The sequence below is a fragment of the Pelodiscus sinensis genome, chromosome 30, assembly GCF_049634645.1.
Source record: "Pelodiscus sinensis isolate JC-2024 chromosome 30, ASM4963464v1, whole genome shotgun sequence".
Taxonomy (NCBI): domain Eukaryota; kingdom Metazoa; phylum Chordata; order Testudines; family Trionychidae; genus Pelodiscus; species Pelodiscus sinensis.
In genome coordinates this window covers 11,142,766-11,163,310 of record NC_134740.1, presented here as the reverse complement: position 1 = coordinate 11,163,310, position 20,545 = coordinate 11,142,766, and the positions used below count along the sequence as shown (strand labels likewise).

Genomic DNA, 20,545 nt, shown 5'->3' with positions numbered 1-20,545 from the left:
GCCTCTCTTCATATGGGACCCGTTCCAAACCCCTAATCATTTTAGTTGCTCTTTTCTGAAACTTTTCTAATGCCAAAATATATTTTTTGAGGTGAGGAGACCACATCTGTATTCAGTATTCAAGATGTGGGTGTACTATAGTTTTATACAGGGGCAGTAAGATATTCTTCAATTTATTTTCTAACCCTTTTAAAATAATTCCTAGCATCCTATTTGCTTTTTTGACTGTCGCTGCACACTACGTGGCTGTCTTCAGAGAACTATCCACAATAACTCCAAGATCTCTTTCCTGATTAGCCCCCATCATACTGTACATATAGTTGGGGTTATTTTTTCCAATGTGCATTACTTTACATTTATCCACATTAAATTTCATTTGCCATTGTGTTGCCCAATCACTCAGTTTGGTGAGATCTTTTTGAAGTTCTTCACATTGTACTTTCGTCTTGACTGTCTTGAACAGTTAAGTATTGTCCACAAACTTTGCCACTTCACTGTTCACCACTTTCTCTAGATCATTTATGAATAAGTTGAATAGGGTTGACCCTAGGACAGATCCTTGGGGAACACCACTAGTTACCTCTCTCCATTCTGAAAATTTACCATTTATTCCTACCCTTTGTTTCCTGTGTTTTAACCAGTTCTCAATCCATGAAAGGACCTTACCTCTTATCCCATGGCAACCTAATTTACCCAAGAGCCTTTGGTGAGGGACTTTGCAAAGGTTTTCTGGAAATCTAAGTATTTAGCTGCATTTTGAACCCTGTTGAAGTCCTAACCTTCATCAATTCCTCTGGCAAGGAGTTCCACAGTTTAACTGCATGCTGAGTGAAGTAAAGCTTCCTTTGGTTTGTTCTAAACCTGCTGCCTATTCATTTCATTGGTTGATCCTGAGTTCTTATACTGTGGGAATCAGTAAATAGCTTTTCTGTATTCACTTTTTCCACACCAGAAACAGGGTCCATCTATCAAGGCAGGGGGTATATTTTTGGATACAGACCAGTGAAGTTTGTGAGGCTGGCTTTCACGGGGGCTGGTACACTATTTCACCATCTCTTCATGATACAGAGACCTGGATGAAGGGCTGGATGTCCTTAGGAAGCATTGCAAGAGCTTTGTCTTCTAAAATACCATAAGAAGAAGAGTGTTCATTGGTTCATTCCTTCCTTCCTTCATTCTTTTAATCAAAAGTATAGATAATTATATAAGCCCTAATCAATTTATAGATGTTGCTAAGTAAAGTTCTAGGAAGGGCTTCGCCCAGTCTCAGTTAACAAGTCCTGGGCTCTGTCCGATGATCAGGCTGGATCAACAGTCACTGGGTCCTGGTCCGGGATCCAGGCATAACTAGTTAACAGGGGCTACAGGATCAGGCCCTCGTTCAGGGAGGGCCAGCAAACAAGCAATTCACGAATATAAGTCTGTGATCCCAGGCCCCAGTTCATGGCAGGACAGTGAATCATAAAACCGAGGACTGGCAGAGACCTCAGGAGTCACCGAGTCCAGCCCCCTGCCCAAAGCAGGACCAACCCAACTCAATCATCCCAGCCAGGGCTTGGTCAAACTGGGACTGAAACACCTCTAGGGATGGAGATTCCACCCCCTCCCTAGGGAACCCATCCCAGTGCTTCCCCACCCGCCTAGGGAAATAGATTTTCCTAATATCCAACCTAGACCTCCCCCACTGAAACTTGAGCCCATTGCTCCTTGTTCTGCCATCAGATCGCACTGAGAACAGCCTCTCTCCAGCCTCTTTGGAACCTCCCTTCAGGTTGCTAAATGCTGCTCTCAAATCCCCCCTCGCTCTTCTCTTCTGCAGATTCAACAAACCCAAATCCCTTTCTGACTCTCCTTGTAAGTCACGTGCTCCAGCTCCTGAATGATTTTCATTACCCTGCATTGGAGCCTCTCCAATGTGTCCACATCCTTTCCATAGTACGGGCCCCAGAACTGGACGCAATACTCCAGAGGTGGCCTCACCAAAGCTGAATAAAGGGGAATCATCACTTCTCTAGATCTGCTGGCAATGCTCCTCCTAAGGCAACCTAACCTGCCATTGGGCTTCTTGGCTACAAGGGCACCCTGATGACTCATGTTGTGCCACTGTGCTATTAAATCCCTGCGAGAGAGGGACAGGTGTGTATCCAGACGGAGGTGTGTGAGGAGCAAATTCTGTTCACATTTACACTGGTCTAATGCTAAATTAACCCATTTAAGTCCTGCGGCGCTAGTCCACATTGCATAAAGAAGCTGAGTTTGCAATCACAAGCACTGAGGGGCATTTCACTTGGAGATTAAAGTCCACCCCATCAGTTTCTTCAGGGCAGCTTTGAGCTCCTGGTTCCTCAGGCTGTAGATGACCGGATTCAGCATGGGAGGCACCACGGCGAAGAGAACGCCCACCAAGAGGTTGAGATTAGGTGCTGAACTAGAGGGGGGTTTCAGGTAGTCAAACACAGAGGTGAAAAGTAACAAGGAGACCACAGTGAGGTGGGGGAGGCAGGTGGAGAAGGCTTTGTGCCGGCCCTGCTCCGAGGGGATTCTCAGCACCGCTCTGAAGATCTGAACATAAGACACAAACATAAAAACAAAGCAATTCACAACTAAAAACACACCACAGGAAATGACCCCAAGTTCACTGCGGTAGGAGTCGGAGCAGGCCAGCTTTAGGAGCTGAGGGATATCACAGAAGAACTGGTCGACGACGTTGGACTGGCAGAAGTCTAACATGAAGGTGCTCCCAGTGTGCAGGGCAGAGTAGGCGATACCAGCGATCGAGGCACCGGCGGCCATGTGGACACAAGCTCTTCTGTTCATCACTCTCTCGTAGTGCAGCGGGTAGCAGATGGCGACGTGTCGGTCATAGGCCATGACGGTGAGCAAGGCAAAATCAGTTGAAGTGAAGACTAAAAAAAGGAAGACTTGGGCAACACATCCAGCATAGGAAATCACCCTTGTGTTCAGGAGAGAGTTGGCCATGGATTTGGGGACAGTGACGGAGATGGAGCTGAGGTCCAGGATGGACAGCTTCATAAGGAAGAAGTACATGGGGGTGTGAAGACGGTGGTCGAGGACGATGGCTGAGATGATGAGAAGGTTCCCCATTAGGGCTGCCAGGTAAATTACCAGGAACACCACAAAGTGCAAAACCTGCAGCTCCCGGATGTCTGAGAACCCCAGGAGCAGGAACTCGGTCACGGTGCTTCGGTTGGACATTTTCTTCCTCAGTTCACAGTGTGATGGCTGCGGAGGGAAGGGCACAGACAGCGGCAGGGATTAGTGCAGGATACTGAGTCCCCTCCGTGCTATCTCAGACTGAGAGTCCCAGTGGCACACGACACCCCCCCACTTGCATTCACTCAGCTCCTTGGCAATCTACTGGCTCCTCGACAATCTATCGAATCGTATCCACTTGCCCCATCTGAACATCAGGCTCAGGACGTGGCTGGATAAAATGCAGACTGGAGGATGGAACAAAGCACAATCCCAACCCAACCGCTTTACCCGAGATGGCTCCGTTCCTGCCACCAACAGGAGGCCCCAGATTCGGGCATGAAACTAAAATACCGACGCTGCCCGCTCTCTGCTTTCTCCTTAAAACTGGCATAATCTCACTCCAGAGCTTGCATGACAGCTCCTGTGCGATACGTCCTCAGTCACACCGCGGGAACATCCTGCTGCCTGTTTATGAATGAAATTAGGATGTAAAGTTCCTCTCCCACGTCCAGCCATGGTTGGGCCCTTCACAGGGTGACCATATTTCTCAAGGCTGATGATGGGACACCCAGTCAAACGGCTCATATTCAAGCGAGCAAAACGTCCAATAGTCGTACAAACATTCACACATCAAGCAGATGAGATGCCTGTTGAAACGGGGGGAAATGGTGTCATTGGCGTCTTCCAGTTTACTTTCTTATCTTTAAGGCATTAGGCTTGAAACTCAACCCCACACACTCCCACACGCCCCTCTCCTGGGCAGATGAGTGGCTGATCCAGCTCTTCCTGCCTGCCCCTCTTCGCCCTCCACGCCTGGCTGGGCTCCCAGGACAGACCCACTTTTCCTGGTACCTGGCACCGTGTCTTCCTGGGGCAACGTGTGGAAGAGCGTGTGTGTGTCGGGGGGCAGGGTCACATACCCCCTCCCTGGATTCCTGCCACAGGTGTCACCAGAATGTGGCTGGTAGCAGCTTTTTGGGTCCTGTGGGGGGGAAAGGGATGGGCGCAGCCCTAGCCACAGGAGGAGAGGTGGGGGAGAAAGGTTGATGGGGCAGAGCTCATCTCTTCTCCTCTAACCAATACCCTTCCCCCCGCTTCTGGATGCCCCTTGTTCCTTCCTGCCCTCACTTTGAAAGGCAGCTCAGACCCCCAGGCTCCCACTAGCCACCGAGATAACCCAGCCGCCTCCTCTCCCCTGGCGCCAGCACGGGCAGGACGGGGTTAAGCCCTAAGGATGCCTTGGGCACCAGGATGTCTGGTCACACGAGCTAGTAATACTCGGTGACCTTTCTGCCGCGTCATTTACTTCAGCCGCTTCCTGCCTGCGCAGGGCCGTGGGTCTGAGGACAGGCCCAACGAGGAACAGAACAGAACATTTTTGGTCGTCCCTATCCCCTCCTGCACATCATTAACCCTCTGCAACCTATCCCGGAAAATGACCCCTCCCTCTCACAGGCCGTGGGGGACAGGCCAGTCCTTGCCTACAGACAGCCCCCAACCTGAAACAAATTCTGTCCAGCATCCCGACAGCACAGCACAGAATAGCACAGGAACCTAGCCCTGAAATAACCCCCTGTCAGGACTCCTTCCCCACTCTGACTCTATAAATGCAGAAGTGGGGGCCCGCAAAAGGACCCCAAAACCTTCTCTTTCCAGGCATTGGTAAGAAACTTCCCCCCAAAATCTAACAACCTAGATTTTGGGGATAAAAGATCCACTGCCACCACCCAAGTAATAATAATAAAGAAACCAGGGCGATACCACTTGGGAAATCTCACCCCTAAAGTACAAACCAGGACACAAAAATTTCCCAATACCAGGTTAATAAAGGAAAAGAGAAAGAACGTTTATTATCACCCAATATTCTTGTTGCAAGCATAATAACTAGATGGAAAAGCCACAAATTAATATACTCATGGGGGAAATCCCACCATAGACCTAGAACTTAGTTACAAAGGAGTGGAAAATCCATTTTTAAATGCACAGACATCAGATCCTATCCCAAAACGATAAAAGCTAACGGATTTATCTAAACTTTACCCTACTTACAGCTAGTGAATTCTTTTCTTGGAGGGAGACATTTTGTCTGACCTTTCAGTAGCTGGAAAGAAATTGCCCAGGAGAAAGGAGAGAAAAACCAAAAATTCCTTTGTCCCAGCTTGAAATTCCTACCTACATTCCTATTGGCCGATTCTACCTGGGTTAGGTATAGTTAACCCCTTAGTCCCCAGACTGCTGGCCATCTCTCATGATCATAATAACCTCACTGCCAACTCTGTCGAAACATCGACACAAGTGACCCCATCACAGGACCTCACCACATCAGCCACCGCCTCAGGGGCTCAGACAACGGCACATCCACCAGCGTGTTCTATGCCATTCGTACCAGCAATGCCCCTTGGCCGTGTGCATTGGCCAAACCAGTCTCTCTGTGGCTATGTCTAGACTGCACGCTTCTTTCGAAAGAGAAATCCGCTTTTTCGAAAGAGAGCACCCAGCGAGTCTGGATGCTCTCTTTCGAAGACGGCCTCTTTACATTGAAGAACGCCTTCTTTCGAAAGAGGAACTTTCGAAAGAAGGCGTTCTTCCTCTTGAAACGAGGTTTACCGCCATCAAAAGAAAAGCCGTGTTCTTTCGAAATAATTTCGAAAGAACGCGGCTTGAGTCTGGACGCAGGGGAAGTTTTTTCGGGAAAAGGCTACTTTTCCCGAAAAAACCCCTGAGTCTGGACACGGCCTGTGTGTCAAAGGAGAAATGAAAAAAAATAGTCTGGCAGCCCTTAAAAGACTAACTAAACACGTAGAAGGTATCATGAGCTTTCGTGGGCACAGCCCATTTCTTCAGATGACCGGAGTGTTGGATGTCCAGAAACAAAATGAATAGTGGAGAAGGGAGGGGAGGGTAAGGAAAAAAATGGGAGAGGGGAACAAGAAGCGGCAGTGGGTATATAAATATCAAAGGGACAACTGAGCTGGTATGTAACGGGCAAAACTAATAGTAAAAAGCACTTACAGAATGGATAGTTGAAAGAAACACATAAGGACCATGAGTTAGCAATTAGAGAGGAAGAGTACTAACACCAGAATCTACACAGACAAGGAGCCATTGGCACCTTCTTTGGTTGGTGGGTTGATCATGTCCCAGCCAACCGGCATCTGAGTTCCAACCATTAGTATGAGAATTAAACTTGTGAATGAATTGTAGTTCCAACTCTTCCCTGTGTATTTGGCTTGTGGTATTGGTCTGTGACAAAACAGCCACCTGAAGATCTCTTGATGAATGACCAGGCAGATTAAAGGGTTCACCAACAGCTTTCTATGCATTCCCTTTCCGGAGATCTGATTTGTGGCTATTGATTCTTTCCCGTAGGGACTGTCCAGATTGGCCAATACATATCACCAGGGCTCGCCCGTGGCGAGTAGATTGTAACCTGAAAGAGTTGGGTTCTGGCGATCGGCACATGCGCAGATCGCCAGACAGCGCAGCTGGCAAGTGGGGCTCACCGCGGTTCGGCGAGCCCTGCATATCACAGTGGGGCATTGCTGGCATTTGATGGCATCGATCACATTAATGGATGTGCAGTTCAATGAGCCGTTGATTTGGTGGCTGAAGTGGTTGGCTCCAGTGATGAATTTGCTTGTATAAATGTGTGGGCAGAGTTGGCACTGGGGCTGATTGCAGGGCAGTGTTTCTGGATGCCGATTCTAAACCCACTGAGCTCCGCCATGTCCACGGGCTGGGCTAAGAGAGACGTGCTGTGGCCGGGAGCTTCCATTCACTCTTCTCCTGTCAACACACCAGGATGTTTAATTCCTACCTGACCACTCTGCTTCTCGCTCAGCTTTACCATTCAACTGGCGTCCCTTTGACAGGGCAATGCACACCGATGCATAGCGCAACGGGGTTCAGATTTGAGTATTATTGGGCAATATGAACGTTTCCACCCTGGCTTCTCACTAACATTCGAATTTGGGGGATTGTGCCCAAATTGTTTCCAAGGAGTCCTCAGTTCTTAGAACACAAATTTCCGAGGAGCAGTCGTGTTCCTCTGTAGCTTTAGAAACAACACATCATCCTGTGCCACTTAAGAGACTAACAAATATATAGACACAGAATCATGAACTTTCTTGGACAAAAACGACTTGGATGAAATGAGTTTTACACCCGGCCTCAGGATTCAATCAATCTGTCAATCTATCTAGCTATCTAACTTCGTCTCTAAGGCTAGGTCTACACACTGCATTTTGTGTAGTTTTTTTCGATTCTTTTGTTGGAAGAGGCTTTTCCAATATTTGGCCCATCTAGACTGGGCCAAATGTCAGGAAAACCCCTCTTTCAGAAGCCCCCTTATTACTTATGGAACGAGGAATACAGTGCCTTGCAAAGGGGCACGTTTTTTTGTGGAAGCGCAAACACATTCCCTGGATATGGAACAGTTCTTCAAAACTGGGTTTTGTAGACATAGCTTTAAGTGCCACAGGACTGCTCGTTGTCTGGAAACACAAGAGATGACTTGGAAAATTGAAAACATTTTTTTCCCCAGTTTAATGAAAATTTTTCAGGTTCCCACAATTAACCGTAGGCCAGTTCTCACTGAACTAAACCTGGCTGGTGTCTTCGGACTGGTAGAAGGGTGACATGGAGATGTTCCCAAATAAATAACTTTGGATATCACACAATTGCAGTAAGAAGGCCGCTTGTTCTCTGCTAGGTAAAGAAAAATAATTCCCCCAGAAAAGCTCTAAAAGGTGGAGTGAGTGCTGTGAACAGCCCTGCAGCGTTCCCTTCGTAACTGGAGTCTAGTATGAAATGGCCCCCAGCTAGCCGCCCCTAAGCAGGGTTAGCAGAAGTAACACACTCACCGTGCTGGGCTTTGCCAGACAGTCCCCAGCCTGGGATCAATTTCACCACCAGGATTCTCAGTTGCTACCCAGCCATGGACCTGCCAGTGTGTCTTGTGAGTTGCTGGGTCTCTGCAGTTCCTGGCGGGCAGGGACCCGCCCCACAGATGGCCACTCCCAGCTCCTCCTCGGGCAGGCTTCTCTGAGAGGCGATAGAGTAAAGAGGAGAAATCTCCCCTCCCGTCCCCGCTCTGAAACTGCTCCCAGCTGGTGCATGCTGCAAATAGGGCCCCAGCTTGTTCTGGGGCTAAATAGCCGACTCCGGTCTCCATGGCGGGGAGATCTCACCCAGCAGCCAACTGCCTGCCATGCAAACCGCTGCCCCTCAACTCCCGAGGGGAACAGTGTCACGTGCCCCGTGATGGCAGCCACCCTGGAGGGACCCTGGCTGCAGACAGAGCCGGGCTGAATCCCAAAAGGGAGTGAGGGAGATTGCAGAATGAACTCTGTATGTGTAGATCAGATCTGACCTGGTACAACTCAGAGCCCGGTGACCCTACAGCCTAGGCTGGCCTGGAGCAGCCTGGTCCCTCCTGAACCCCACAGACTCTGCTCTGGGAGAGCAGGGATGTTTGGTCAAGTCGAGACTTAAATCCTTCCTTTGGGGGCTGCACCAGATGCTCGAGGGATGCGGTCCCCAGAGGACCTCACAGGCTGGCCCATGTTTTGATGATGGCCACGAAGAAGCAGCCAGAGGCAAACTCCGCATCCTAAACTGGTGTTAACTGATCCAGTCCCATTGAGTTATGAGGAAGCTGCAGGTTCCTCCTTGGATGTAAATGGAGCTGCTTCGATTTCTGTTACCTGGGGATCTGGCCCTAGGACTCCCCAGGGACCTGTCATAGAATCATAGATCCCAGGGCTGGCAGAGACCTCAGGAGTCATCGAGTCCATCCCCCTGCCCAAAGGGAACCTGTTCTCACTGGAGCTGCTGCTGATTTGCACCACCTCTGGTTTTTGACCTTCTATGCAAATGGATCTATGGCTGGGTCTCATTAACAATAATTCCAATCCATTTTCTCTGCCTGTTAAAGAGGAGGCTGCCGGTTGATGTTGGGTCAACTTGGCTGGGCCATGTGGATGGTCTACATTTGTGTCAGGGAGGAGATGAAGTTGATGAGATCTCCATGGAGAGACGACATGTCCACCAGGTATATCTCTGCTGATATAGTCCGTGATCTGCCAAATGTTTGAGAGCCTGCCCTCGAAAGGCATTCCCAGGAAGGCAGAAATCTACAGAGGGCAGAAAGGGGCATGTTTCAAGATTGGGGCCTAAAAGGGGAGGAAGAAATTGCCGTCATGGGCTGATCCCCAAGTCTGCTTTGACGTCTTCTCACAATTTTGGTTGGGTTCCTCAGTAATTTCCTCCAACGTTGTGAAAATGGGATTAGACTACAACCAGTTTTGTTGACAGCAGTAAACCTCATTTTACGAGGAATAACACCTTTTGTCAACAGAGTTCTGTTGACAAAAGGTGTTATTGCATCTACACTTTCCTTTGTGTCTACACTGTCATGTTGACAAAGCGGCTTGCTTTGTTGACAGAACTGGTTGTAGTCTAGACGCTCTTTGTCAACAGAGACTTTGTCGACAGTATCTGTTGACAAAGCCTCTGTCAACAAAAGCCTGTAGTCTAGACGTACCCAATATGCCTACATCATATGGGGTATGTCTACACTACAAAGTTAGTTCGAACTAACGGAGCGCTTAGTTCGAACTAGGTAATCCTCATTCCACGAGGATGAAGCCTAGTTCGAACTAGCTAGTTTGAATTAAGGGGTGTGTAGCCCCTTAATTCGAACTAGTGGGAGGCTAGCCCTTCCCAGGTTCCCTGGTGGCCACTCTGGCCAACACCAGGGAAACTCTATTGCCCCCCTCCCGGCCCCAGATCCCTTAAAGGGGCACAGGCTGGCTACGGTGCCCGTGCCAGGTGCAAGCCTGCCAGCACCCAGCCAGTAGACCCTGCACCTGGCACGGCTCTAGCCAGCCACCCGATGCCCCCCAGCCCTCCCCCGCTTCCCGGGACCAGGCTGGCGGCTCCCGGGAGCATGCCCGGGACAGCAAGAGGTGGGCACCCACCTGGTCTAGAGCGGACATCATGGACCTTGTCCACGATCTCCGCACTAGGCACAGGAAAGTGGCCGTCTAGGGCAGGAAAGCTGCCAGCCTGGCCTCTCAGGAGCAGGTGTGCATGAAAATCAAGGTGGTCCAGTGAGACCCCCGACCCTGAGCCCTGAGCTTACAATGGCCGTCTTGGGTCAGACCAAAGGTCCATCTAGCCCAGTAGCCTGTCTGCCAACAGCGGCCAACCCTAGGGACCCTGGAGGGGATGGACCGAAGACAGTGACCAAGCCATTTGTCTCGTGCCATCCCTCTCCAGCCTTCCACAAACTTTGGGCAGGGACACCACTCCTACCCCCTGGCTAATACCACTCCATAGACCCAATGTCCATGACTTGATCTCACATCCCTTTAAACTCTGGTCCAGTTCTAGCCTTCACAGTCTCCTGCAGCAAGGAGTTCCACAGGTTGACTCTTTGCTTTGTGAAGAACTTTCTATTACTAGTTTGAAGCCTGCTACCCATTCCTTTCCTTTGGTGTCCTCTAGTCCTTCTTTATGGGAACTAATGAAGAACTTTTCTTGATGCACCCTCTCCACCCAACTCCTGCTTTTAGAGACCTCTAACCTGTCCCCCCTCAGTCTCCTCTTTTCTAAGCTGAAAAGTCCCAGTCTCTTTAGCCTCTCTTTATATGGGACCTGTTCCCAACCCCTGATCATTGTAGTTGCCCTCCCCTCTCCCAACCTCTCTCTTCCCCTCTCCCACCTCCTTTTCCCAGTCTCCCCCAGTTTTGTTCAATAAAGACAAATTCCATTTTTGACCACAATTGTCCTTTATTTTGTACATCAAGAAGAGGGGCTAGGGAAGGGTAAGTGGAAGGAGGTGAGGGAGGAATGGGGTACGAGCCCCCGATGGGGAGGACTGGGCTGGCTCTGCGGACTTCGGGGGGTGGAAGCTCTCCTGCAGCCCTCCAGTTGCCTCCTCTCCCCAGATGGCAGCCTGCGGCAAGTGCAGCTGGGCTGATGGCTGAATGCTGTGATGTGCCCAGTGTGGGTACTCCGGGCAATCCAAGCCAGGACTGCTTTGCAAGCAGGGCCCCCCTGAGAACTGTCTGTCCGGGGTGGGGGTCGGGACACTTTAAGCACAGCCCTCAGCTAGCCTGAGACAGCATCTCCACGCTCTAAGTCCTCCTCTGATGCTCTGCCGGCACTGCTTCCGGCCATCCTTAAGCCCTGTTCAGGGTCCACTTAATGTGGACATGCTAGTTCGAATTAGCAAAACGCTAATTCGAACTAGTTTTTAGTTCTAGACACGTTAGTTCGAATTAGCCCCCTCTGCCCTCCCGCGTTGCATCAGCAGCTCTGGGGAGCAGCCACCAGGGGCACCACCATGGGGCAGGCTCGGGGCTGGTCTGTGTGATGTAGGGGCTGGAGGCGACAGGTTGGCAGGTCAGGGGCATGCCCAAAGCAGGGTCGACACAGACAGCTCCACGGAGCCTGTGCCCGCAGGGTGCCGGTGGCCTTTGGAGCTCGTGGGCGACATTGATCCCCCTCAGACAGGAAAGGGCCTGGGAAGGAGTTTCCAGCCTGTGGTCTGTGCCTGGGAGTCGGCGCCAGAGAGAAACATTCCTCCCCCTCCTGCACCCTCTGAGCAACTTCCCCAGGGGGTTCATACCAGAGTGACACTTTTCATGGCTATGGACGGACCCGCTCCCCTGCAGACAGCGCTTTGGGGGAGAGCTGGGTGCGGAGAGATTTGGGGTCTGATTTTCAACTGCCACTGAGTGAGTGAATCCTTCCTTCCTTCCTTCCTTTCTTTCTTTCTTTCTTGTCCACCAGGTATCTCTTTGCTCAAGGACCTTAGAGAAGGACTCCTGGCCCTTGTGGGCACTTAGAAAGCTGCACCTGTGTGTGTTTGGGCTGCATTTCCCAGTGTACATAACCCATCTCCCCTGGCCGGGCTGCAGCAGCTGAAGAGGGCAAACACCTCTTTTCCTGTGAATCCTGGCAGGGGAGGCTGGGGGCAGAGATGAGTCTGAATGATCGGAGAATTGGGGGACATTCCACCCAGCACTTTTTGGGGCAAGAGGCGACAGCCTCTCCCTTGCAGAGCCCCTTCCCCAGCTGGCCAGTCTCTTACTGGTGCATCTGCTCCCAGAGGTCAGTCCGGAGTATGGCTGTGCCCCACGCTCGCTGCCTCTAGTGGTCACTGTAAGTATCACGTCCCTCCTCTCTCTGCCCCTCCCTTTCCACATTCTGGAAACCAGTCCCATTCCTGGCTCTTCCCATTGGAGTGATTGCAGTGCATGTCTTAGTGAGTTATTGCCAAGTGGCAGGGAAAAAATTCACGTAAGCCATTTTTATTTTTTGACAAGATCATGTGCAAAAAAAAAAAAAACACGATGGAAAATGAGTTGGTCAAATAAACAAATTTTGCTTCCATCATTTTTATAGTTTCCTAGAGTGTGAGAGCAGAAGGGATGATACAGGCAACTCGCTGGCACCTTTGTTTATCAGATGCTGTTTGGTAGCCCCAGTACCTATGATGAGTCCAACAGCTCTGGTTAAACTAATCAATGGCAATGAATAGCAGAATGATTTGTGGTCGGTCACTGAGATTGACCAAAGGAGACACCGTGATACGGTGTTTATTCATTCATACACGTGGCTCTGGCTCCCCTCCCACATCTGAAAGAGCGCAGGGCCGTCCCATCTGCATTCATATAACCGTATGCATGGGAACTAGGAACTTCCCTCCCTGACACACAGACATTTATCTAATTCATCCTCACTGGGGAAAGCAAAGCTTCTCAGCCCTCCAAAAATCCCAGCCAAGAATGGAGGAGACGGCACCTTGAATCGATAATCGATTGCAGTCTCGATCTCTAGAGGTTTTTAAGTCTCAACTTGACAAAGCTCTGTCTGGGTTGATTTAGTTGGGATTGGTCCTGCCTAGGGCAGGAGGCTGGAATCCATGACATTCTAAGGTCTCTTCCTGCTCTATGATGCTATGATTCTGTGAATTGATACCCCTCTTGGATCAGACATATTCCAACCTCCTGAATTCCTACACCCAGTAAAGTCAGCTGGAACAAATCAGGAAAGCAACCAGCCAATGGACAAACAGAAAGAAAACAAAAGAAGAAACCATCCAGCCAACACAACCCAAACCTCCCATTCCACAGGCACCAGTTTTACATTAAAACAGAAGAAGACGTGGCAACATTGTCAGGTTTTCTAGGGACATAATCTGGCTCTTGAGGTTCGGTGTGTTGGGCTTGGGTAGGATGCAGGGTCTGCAAGTGTAAATTTATAAAACAATGCACAGATGTGTGGAAGGATTTATGAAAACACCCGTAAACTCTGATCTCACTCGCACCGGAGTGATCCCTCTCTAACTAACTAGGATTTCATTCAGTGGGATTAGTCTGGATCTTCCTACCTCATGAACCAATGGCACCTTGCGGCCTCATTGATGCTATTTGGTGATCCCTTGATCGGAACAAAACATGGGGGGAAAAATCACAGTCAAGGACCAATGAAGGACGTCTCAATTCTTGGAGAATAACCTCCCCACAAAGAGTTTCTTCAGGGCAGCTTTGAGCTCCCTGTTCCTCAGGCTGTAGATGACAGGGTTCAGCATGGGAGGTGCCACGGCATAGAGGACACCCACCGCCAGATCCAGTCCTGCCTGAGAGCTGGAGGGGGGTTTCAGGTAGGCAAAGAACCAAGTGCAAAGTAACAAAGAGACCACAGCGAGGTGGGGGAGGCAGGTGGAGAAGGCTTTGTGCCGGCCCTGCTCCGAGGGGATTCTCAGCACCGCTCTGAAGATATGAACATAGGACACAATGATGAAGAGAAAGCAGGTTAAACATAACAAGAAACCAAAGACAGAACCCCCAATTTCACTGTGGTAGGAGTCGGAGCAGGCCAGCTTGAGGAGCTGGGGGATTTCACAGAAGAACTGGTTGAGGACGTTGGACTGGCAGAAGGGTAACCGGAAGGTGTTCCCAGTGTGTATAGCAGAGAAGATAATAGCAGCAAGCCAAGAACTAGTGGCCATGTGGACACAGGCTCTCCTGTTCATCACTCCCTCGTAGTGCAGTGGTCGGCAGATGGCAACGTATCGGTCATAGGCCATAACGGTGAGTAAGGCAAGATCAGCTGCACTGAAGACTACAAAGAAGAAGACTTGGGCGACACAGGCGGGATAGGAAATCGACCTGGTGTCCATGAAGGAATTGACCATGGATTTGGGGATGGTGACGGAGATGAAGCAGAGGTCCAGGATGGACAGGTACTCCAGGAAGAAGTACATGGGGGCATGAAGATGATGGTCAAAGGCGATGGCTATAATAATGAGAATGTTCCCCACCAGGGCTGTCAGGTACATCACTAGAAACACCACAAAGTGAAAAACCTGCAGCTCTCGGACATCAGAGAAGCTCAGGAGCAGGAACTCGGTCACAGTGGTTTGGTTGGACATTTTCTTCCTCTGTTCAGTGTGTGGTGGCTGCAGAGGACACAGAAGGGGTGGGGTTCAGAGTGAGACATGGAACAGCCTGGATTCCCGCACCAACCTCTCATGCGGTGGGTGTCCCCCATGCCCAGCACCTGTTCCAACTCCACGTGAGGGGCGGTGAGTTACCTTCCGGTGTCTCTGGGTCTGGTTCCTAAACAGTCTCTGGAGCTGCATCCTATTGCCCTGCAAAGATCTGGGGGAGGCTCAGGACGGGGCTGGATGAAATGCTTTTGGAGCAGGGAGTCAAGTGAAATCCCAACTCAACGGCTGTGACAGAGAGGAACCCTCCTGGGTTCACACCTCCGGCTGTAACCATGGGCAGGAATCTACCGCACCAGCATTGCCTGAAGCATGGAGCCGCTGTGTGACCTTTGGCCTGTCACTGACCCTCCCTCTGCCTCAGTTTCCCCTCCTCCTTTTCTCCATGTTGCATTTAGCTCTGCTAGCCGTGTGGGGCTGGGCGTTGTCTTGACCGGCATCTGTGCTGTGCCCCTGCCAGCAGGGAGGCACAGACAGCATTGAGTTAGAAAAGCAGATCTAGGCTCTCACAGCATTGGCCTTCCCTGTGTTCTCAGGTGGAGTCACAACGGACATTTGGCTGGTGAATTCAACACGTCCTTCCTGCTAGAAGGGGATCTGGCTGAGGAGGGCCACCCACTCCATTGTGTTAGATTTAGCGTCTGCCAGTGTCCCTTTGGGACAGAACTAAACACCACGGGAATGGCGGCAATGGGTTCAGCATTGCCCCCTTCCTGGAGAATCTTAATGTGCCTAGGCGGGCTTCCATCGAAACGTCTCTTGGTGCAGGGAGGGAGGGACCAATATGGTCCCATTTAAATTCCTTCAAAGGAAAGGGGGTTTCCTGGGGACCCATGTGTCTGGGAGGGGACTGTCACGTAAGGGAACATGGCACAGACACTGCAGAGGGGGAAACATTTGGTCCACAGTTTTCTGCTGCTTTTTTCATAACAGAAGAACAGGAGAATGGCCGTACTGGGTCAGACCAAAAGTCCATCCAGTCCACTATCCTGTATGCCGACAATGGCCAGTACGAGGTGCCCCAGAGGGGGTGGACCACAGACACTGAAGACAATGATCAAGCAGTTTGTCTCTTGCTATCCATCTCCAGCGTCTGACAAACAGAGGCCAGGGGCACCATTTCTTACTCTCTGGCTAGTAGCCTTTTATGGGCTTAACTTCCATGAATTCATCTAGTTCATTTTTAAACTCTGTTATAATCCTTGCCTTCACAGTCTCCTCTGTCAATGAGGGTATGTCTACAGTACAGCGCTAATTCAAACTAAGCTAATTTGAATTAGCGCATCCAGATTTAAAAACTACTTCGAATTAGCGTTTTGCTAATTCCAACTAGCATGTCCACACTGAATAGACCCTGAACCGAGGTTAAGGCTGGCCGGAAGCAGTGCCGGCAGGGCATCAGGTTAGGACTTAGAGCGTGGAGATGCTGTCTCAGGCTAGCCAAGGGCTGTGCTTAAAGGGACCTGACCCCCACCCCTGACAGACAGTTCTCAGGGGTGCCCTGCTTGCAAAGCAGTCCTGGCTTGGAGTGCCCTGAGTGCCCACACTCGGCACATCACAGCACTCGGCCATCAGCCCGGCTGCACTTGCAGCAGCCTGCCATCCAGGGGAGGGAGTCATTCGGGGGGCTGCAGGAGAGTTTCCACCCCGAGGAGCCCGCAGAGCCACCCCAGTCCTCACCATTGGGGGCTCGTACCCCATTCCTCCCTCACCTCCTTCCACTTACCCTTCCCTAGCGCCCCTTCCTGATGTACAAAATAAAGGACACGTATTTTCAAAAATAGAAACTCTCTTTATTGAACAAAACTCAGGGAGACTGGGAAAAGGAGGTGGGAGAGGGGAAGAGAGAGGCTGGGAGAGGGGAGGGCAACTACAATATCAGGGGTTTGGAACAGGTCCCATATGAAGAGAGGCTAAAGAGACTGGGACTTCTCAGCTTAGAAAAGAGGAGACGGAGGGGGGACAGGATAGAGGTCTATAAAAGCAGGAGTTGGGTGGAGAGGGTGCATCAAGAAAAGTTCTTCATTAGTTCCCATAATAGAAGGACTAGAGGACACCAAAGGAAATAAAGTCATGGAGGTTGGGTCCATGGAGTGCTATTATCCAGGGGGTAGAAATGGTGTCCCTGGCCTCTGTTTGTGGAAGGCTGGAGATGGATGGCACGAGACAAATGGCTTGGTCATTGTTTCGGTCCATCCCCTCCAGGGTCTCTAGGGTTGGCCGCTGTCAGCAGACAGGCTACTGGGCTAGATGGACCTTTGGTCTGACCCAGGACGGCCATTGTAAGCTCAGGGTCGGGGGTCTCACTGGACCACCCTTATTTTCATGCAGACCTGCTTCTGGGTGGCCAGGCTGGCAGCTCTCCTGCCCTAGACGGCCACTTTCCTGTGCCTAGTGCGGAGGTCATGGACGAGGTCCATGATGTCTGCACTAGACCAGGTGGGTGCCCGCCTCTTTCGGACCCGGGCAGGCTCCCGGGAGCCGCCAGCCTGGTCCCCGGAAGAGGCAGAGGGCTGGGTGGCAGCGGGTGGCTGGCTCGAGCCATGCCAAGTGCAGGGTCTGCTGACTGGGTGCTGGCAGGCTTGCACCTGGCACGGCACCGTAGCCAGCCCGTGCCCCTTTAAGGGGGCCGGGGCCGGGAGGGGGGCAGAAGAGTTTCCCTGGTGGTGGCCAGAGTGGCCACCGGGGCTAGCTGGGGAGGGCTAGCCACCCACTAGTTCGAATGAAGTGGCTACACAGCCCTTAATTCGAACCGGTTAATTCGAACTAGGCTTAGTCCTCGTGGAATGAGGTTTACCTAGTTCAAATTAAGCACTCCACTAGTTCGAATAAGTTCGAACTAGCGGTTTGCATGTGTAGCACCTAGCAAAGTTAATTCAAATTAACGTCTGTTAGTTCGAATTAACTTTGTAGTGTAGACATACCCGGAGTTCCACAGGTTTACTGTATACTGTGTGAAGTTTTAAACCTGCTACCCATTAATTTCATTTGGTGTCCTCTAGTTGTTATATTATGAAAAGTTCCAGTGTCTTTAGCCTCTCATCATATAGGACCCGTTCCAAACTCCTAATCATTTCAGTTGTTCTTTTCTAAACCTTTTCTAATGCCCAAATACCGTTTTGGAGGTGAGGAGACCACACCTGTACACAGTATTCAAGATGTGGGCATGCCATCATTTTATATAGGGGCAATGAGATATTCTTCATTACATTTTCTATCCATTTTTTAATACTTCGTAGCATCCTATTTGCTTTTTTGACTGCTGGTGCACACTGTGTGGAGGTTTTCAGAAAACTAGTCATGATAACTCCAAGATCTCTTTCCTGAGGAGTTGTAGCTAAATTAGCCCACATCGTATTCTATGTATAGTTGGGGTTATTTTTTCCAATGTGCATTAGTTTACACTTATCCACATTAAATTTCATTTGCCATTGTGTTGCCCAATCACTCAGTTTGATGAGATCTTTTTGAAGTTCTTCACAGTCTGCTTTGGCCTTGACTATCTTGAACAGTTTAGTATCTTCTGCAAACTTTGCCACCTCACTGTTCATCCCTTTCTCCAGATCATTTATGTATAAGTTGAATAGGACTGGTCGAAGGAGTGGGGAACACCACTAGTTACCCCTCCCCATTCTTAAAATTTTCCATTTATTCCTCCCCTTTTTTTCCTGTCTTTTAACCAGTTCTCAATCCATGATCGGATCTTCCCTCTTATCCCATGACAACCTAATTTACAGAAGAGCCTTTGGTGAGGGACCTTGTCAAAGGCTTTCTGGAAATCTAAGTATACTATATCTACTGGATCTCCCTTGTCTCAATGTGTGTTGAGCCCTTCAGAGAACTCTAATAGATTAGTAAGACAGGATTTCCCTTTACAGAAACCATGTTGACTTTTGCCCAACAAATTACATTCTTCTACGTGTCTGACAGTTTTATTCTTTACTATTGTTTCAACTAATTTGCCCAGTACTGATGTTAAGCTTACTTATCTGAGTGCCACGGCGGGAGGGGAAGGGAGGCGGGGCACTGACGCACAAGGCCAGGGGGAGTGGCCGTGTACTTCAGCATTACAGACTCAGAGACACTGGGCTACTATATATATGATTTTTACACTTAATTTGACAGTGTTTATGCTCCTTTCTGTTTACCTCACTAGGATTGGACTTCCACTTCTTCAAAGATGCCTTTGTATCTCTCACTGCATCTTGTACATGGTTTTTAAGCCACGGTGTCTCTTTTTTAGGTATCTTCCTATGGTTTTTAATCCGGGGTATGCATTTCAGTTAGGCCTCTATTATGGTGTCTTTAAAAAGTTTCCATGCAGCTTGCAGGGATTTTACTCTGGTCACTGTACCTTTTAATTTCTGTGTAACTAACCTCCTCATTTTTACATAATTCCCCTTTTTGAAATTAAATGCCAGAGTGCTGGACTGCTGAGGTGTTCTTCCCACCACAGGAATGTTAAATGTTATTATATTATAGTCACTATTCCCAAGCGGTCCTGTTACGGTTATCTCCTGGACCAGATCCTGCACTCCACTCAGGACTAAATCGAGAATTGCCTCTTGTGGGTTTCTGTACCAGCTGCTCCAAGAAGCAGTCATTTAAGGCATCGAGAAAGTTTATCTCTACCTCTTGTCCTCAGGTGACATGTACCCAGTCAATATGGGGATAATTGAAAGCTCCCATTATTGAGTTTTTTATTTTGATAGCCTCCCTCTTAGCATTTCAATATCACTATCACTGTCCTGGTCAGGTGGTCGATAATAGATCTCCACTGCTTCATTGTTGTTCGAACAGGGAATTACTATCCATAGCGATTCTTTGGAACATGTTGATTCATTTAAGATTTTTAATTCATTGGATTCTACATTATCTTTCACATACAGTGCCACTCCGCCACCCGCACGACCTGGTCTGTGCTTCCGATGTGTTTTATAGCCCGGTATGATTGTGTCCCACACTGATTGTCCTGATTCCACCTGGTTTCTGTGATGCCTATTGTGTCAAACTCCTCCTTTAATACCAGGTACTCGAGTTCACCCATCTTATTACTTAGACTTCTAGCATTTGTGCAGACCACTTTAAATTGCGACTGTTTATTTGTCTGCCCTTCTCTGGTGTATTAGATTCTTGTATATGTGACTGTTTCTTGTCTGATCTGGCCCATACTTTATCATCTCCCCTCCTCTCTTTCCGACTAACACCTAGAGAATCTCCATCAATGGACTCTCCTCTAAGAGACTTCTCTGTCCGATCCATGTGCTCCTCTGCACCAATTGGCTTTCCCCCATCTCTTTGGTTAAAATCTGCTCTATGACCTTCTTAATGTTTAGTGCCAGCAGTCTGGATCCACCCTGGTTTAGGTGGAGCCCGTCGTTCCTGCATAGGCTCCCTGTCACCCAAAACCATCCCCAGTTGCTAATAAAACTAAAGGCGTGTTCAGAGTGCGATCCGTTTAATGATTTCCACGAACAGCCCATTTTGCCCTGGCTGGGGAACACGACACCCCACGCCGTGCCGAGTGTGCAATTGCCGGTCACTGCCCTGTAACCCCTAGCTCCCCTTCCAGACAGAGTCACACCAAGCACCCGGCATGTGAACCCCTCCCCACATCTCATCGCCAAACTCACGGGCCAGACGTGGGGAGGTGTCCCGGCGTGAGAGGCATTTACCAGTCCAGGGTCTTCTGTCCTGTCCCATCTCTGTTTTGTGCATCAGTTGTGTATCCTGGAATGGCTGGGTCTCTTGCAGCCGCTTGCAGACAAGGACCCACTCCCCATATGAGCTACTTGCGCCTCCGTGGAC

At 49.8% G+C, this 20,545-nt stretch overlaps 2 protein-coding genes across 2 annotated transcripts; both read right to left on the bottom strand.

Annotated features, from left to right (window-relative positions):
• Positions 1 to 2,283: 2,283 nt before the first annotated feature.
• LOC102445838 (olfactory receptor 14C36-like) lies at positions 2,284 to 3,216 on the bottom strand. Its single transcript, XM_006131452.2, has one exon. It carries the CDS (start codon positions 3,214 to 3,216, stop codon positions 2,284 to 2,286), a length of 933 nt encoding a protein of 310 aa, XP_006131514.2.
• Positions 3,217 to 13,726: 10,510 nt separating this feature from the next.
• Positions 13,727 to 14,662, bottom strand: LOC102447020 (olfactory receptor 14A16-like). Its single transcript, XM_075912153.1, has one exon. It carries the CDS (start codon positions 14,660 to 14,662, stop codon positions 13,727 to 13,729), a length of 936 nt encoding a protein of 311 aa, XP_075768268.1.
• Between the last annotated feature and the right edge of the window lie 5,883 nt (positions 14,663 to 20,545).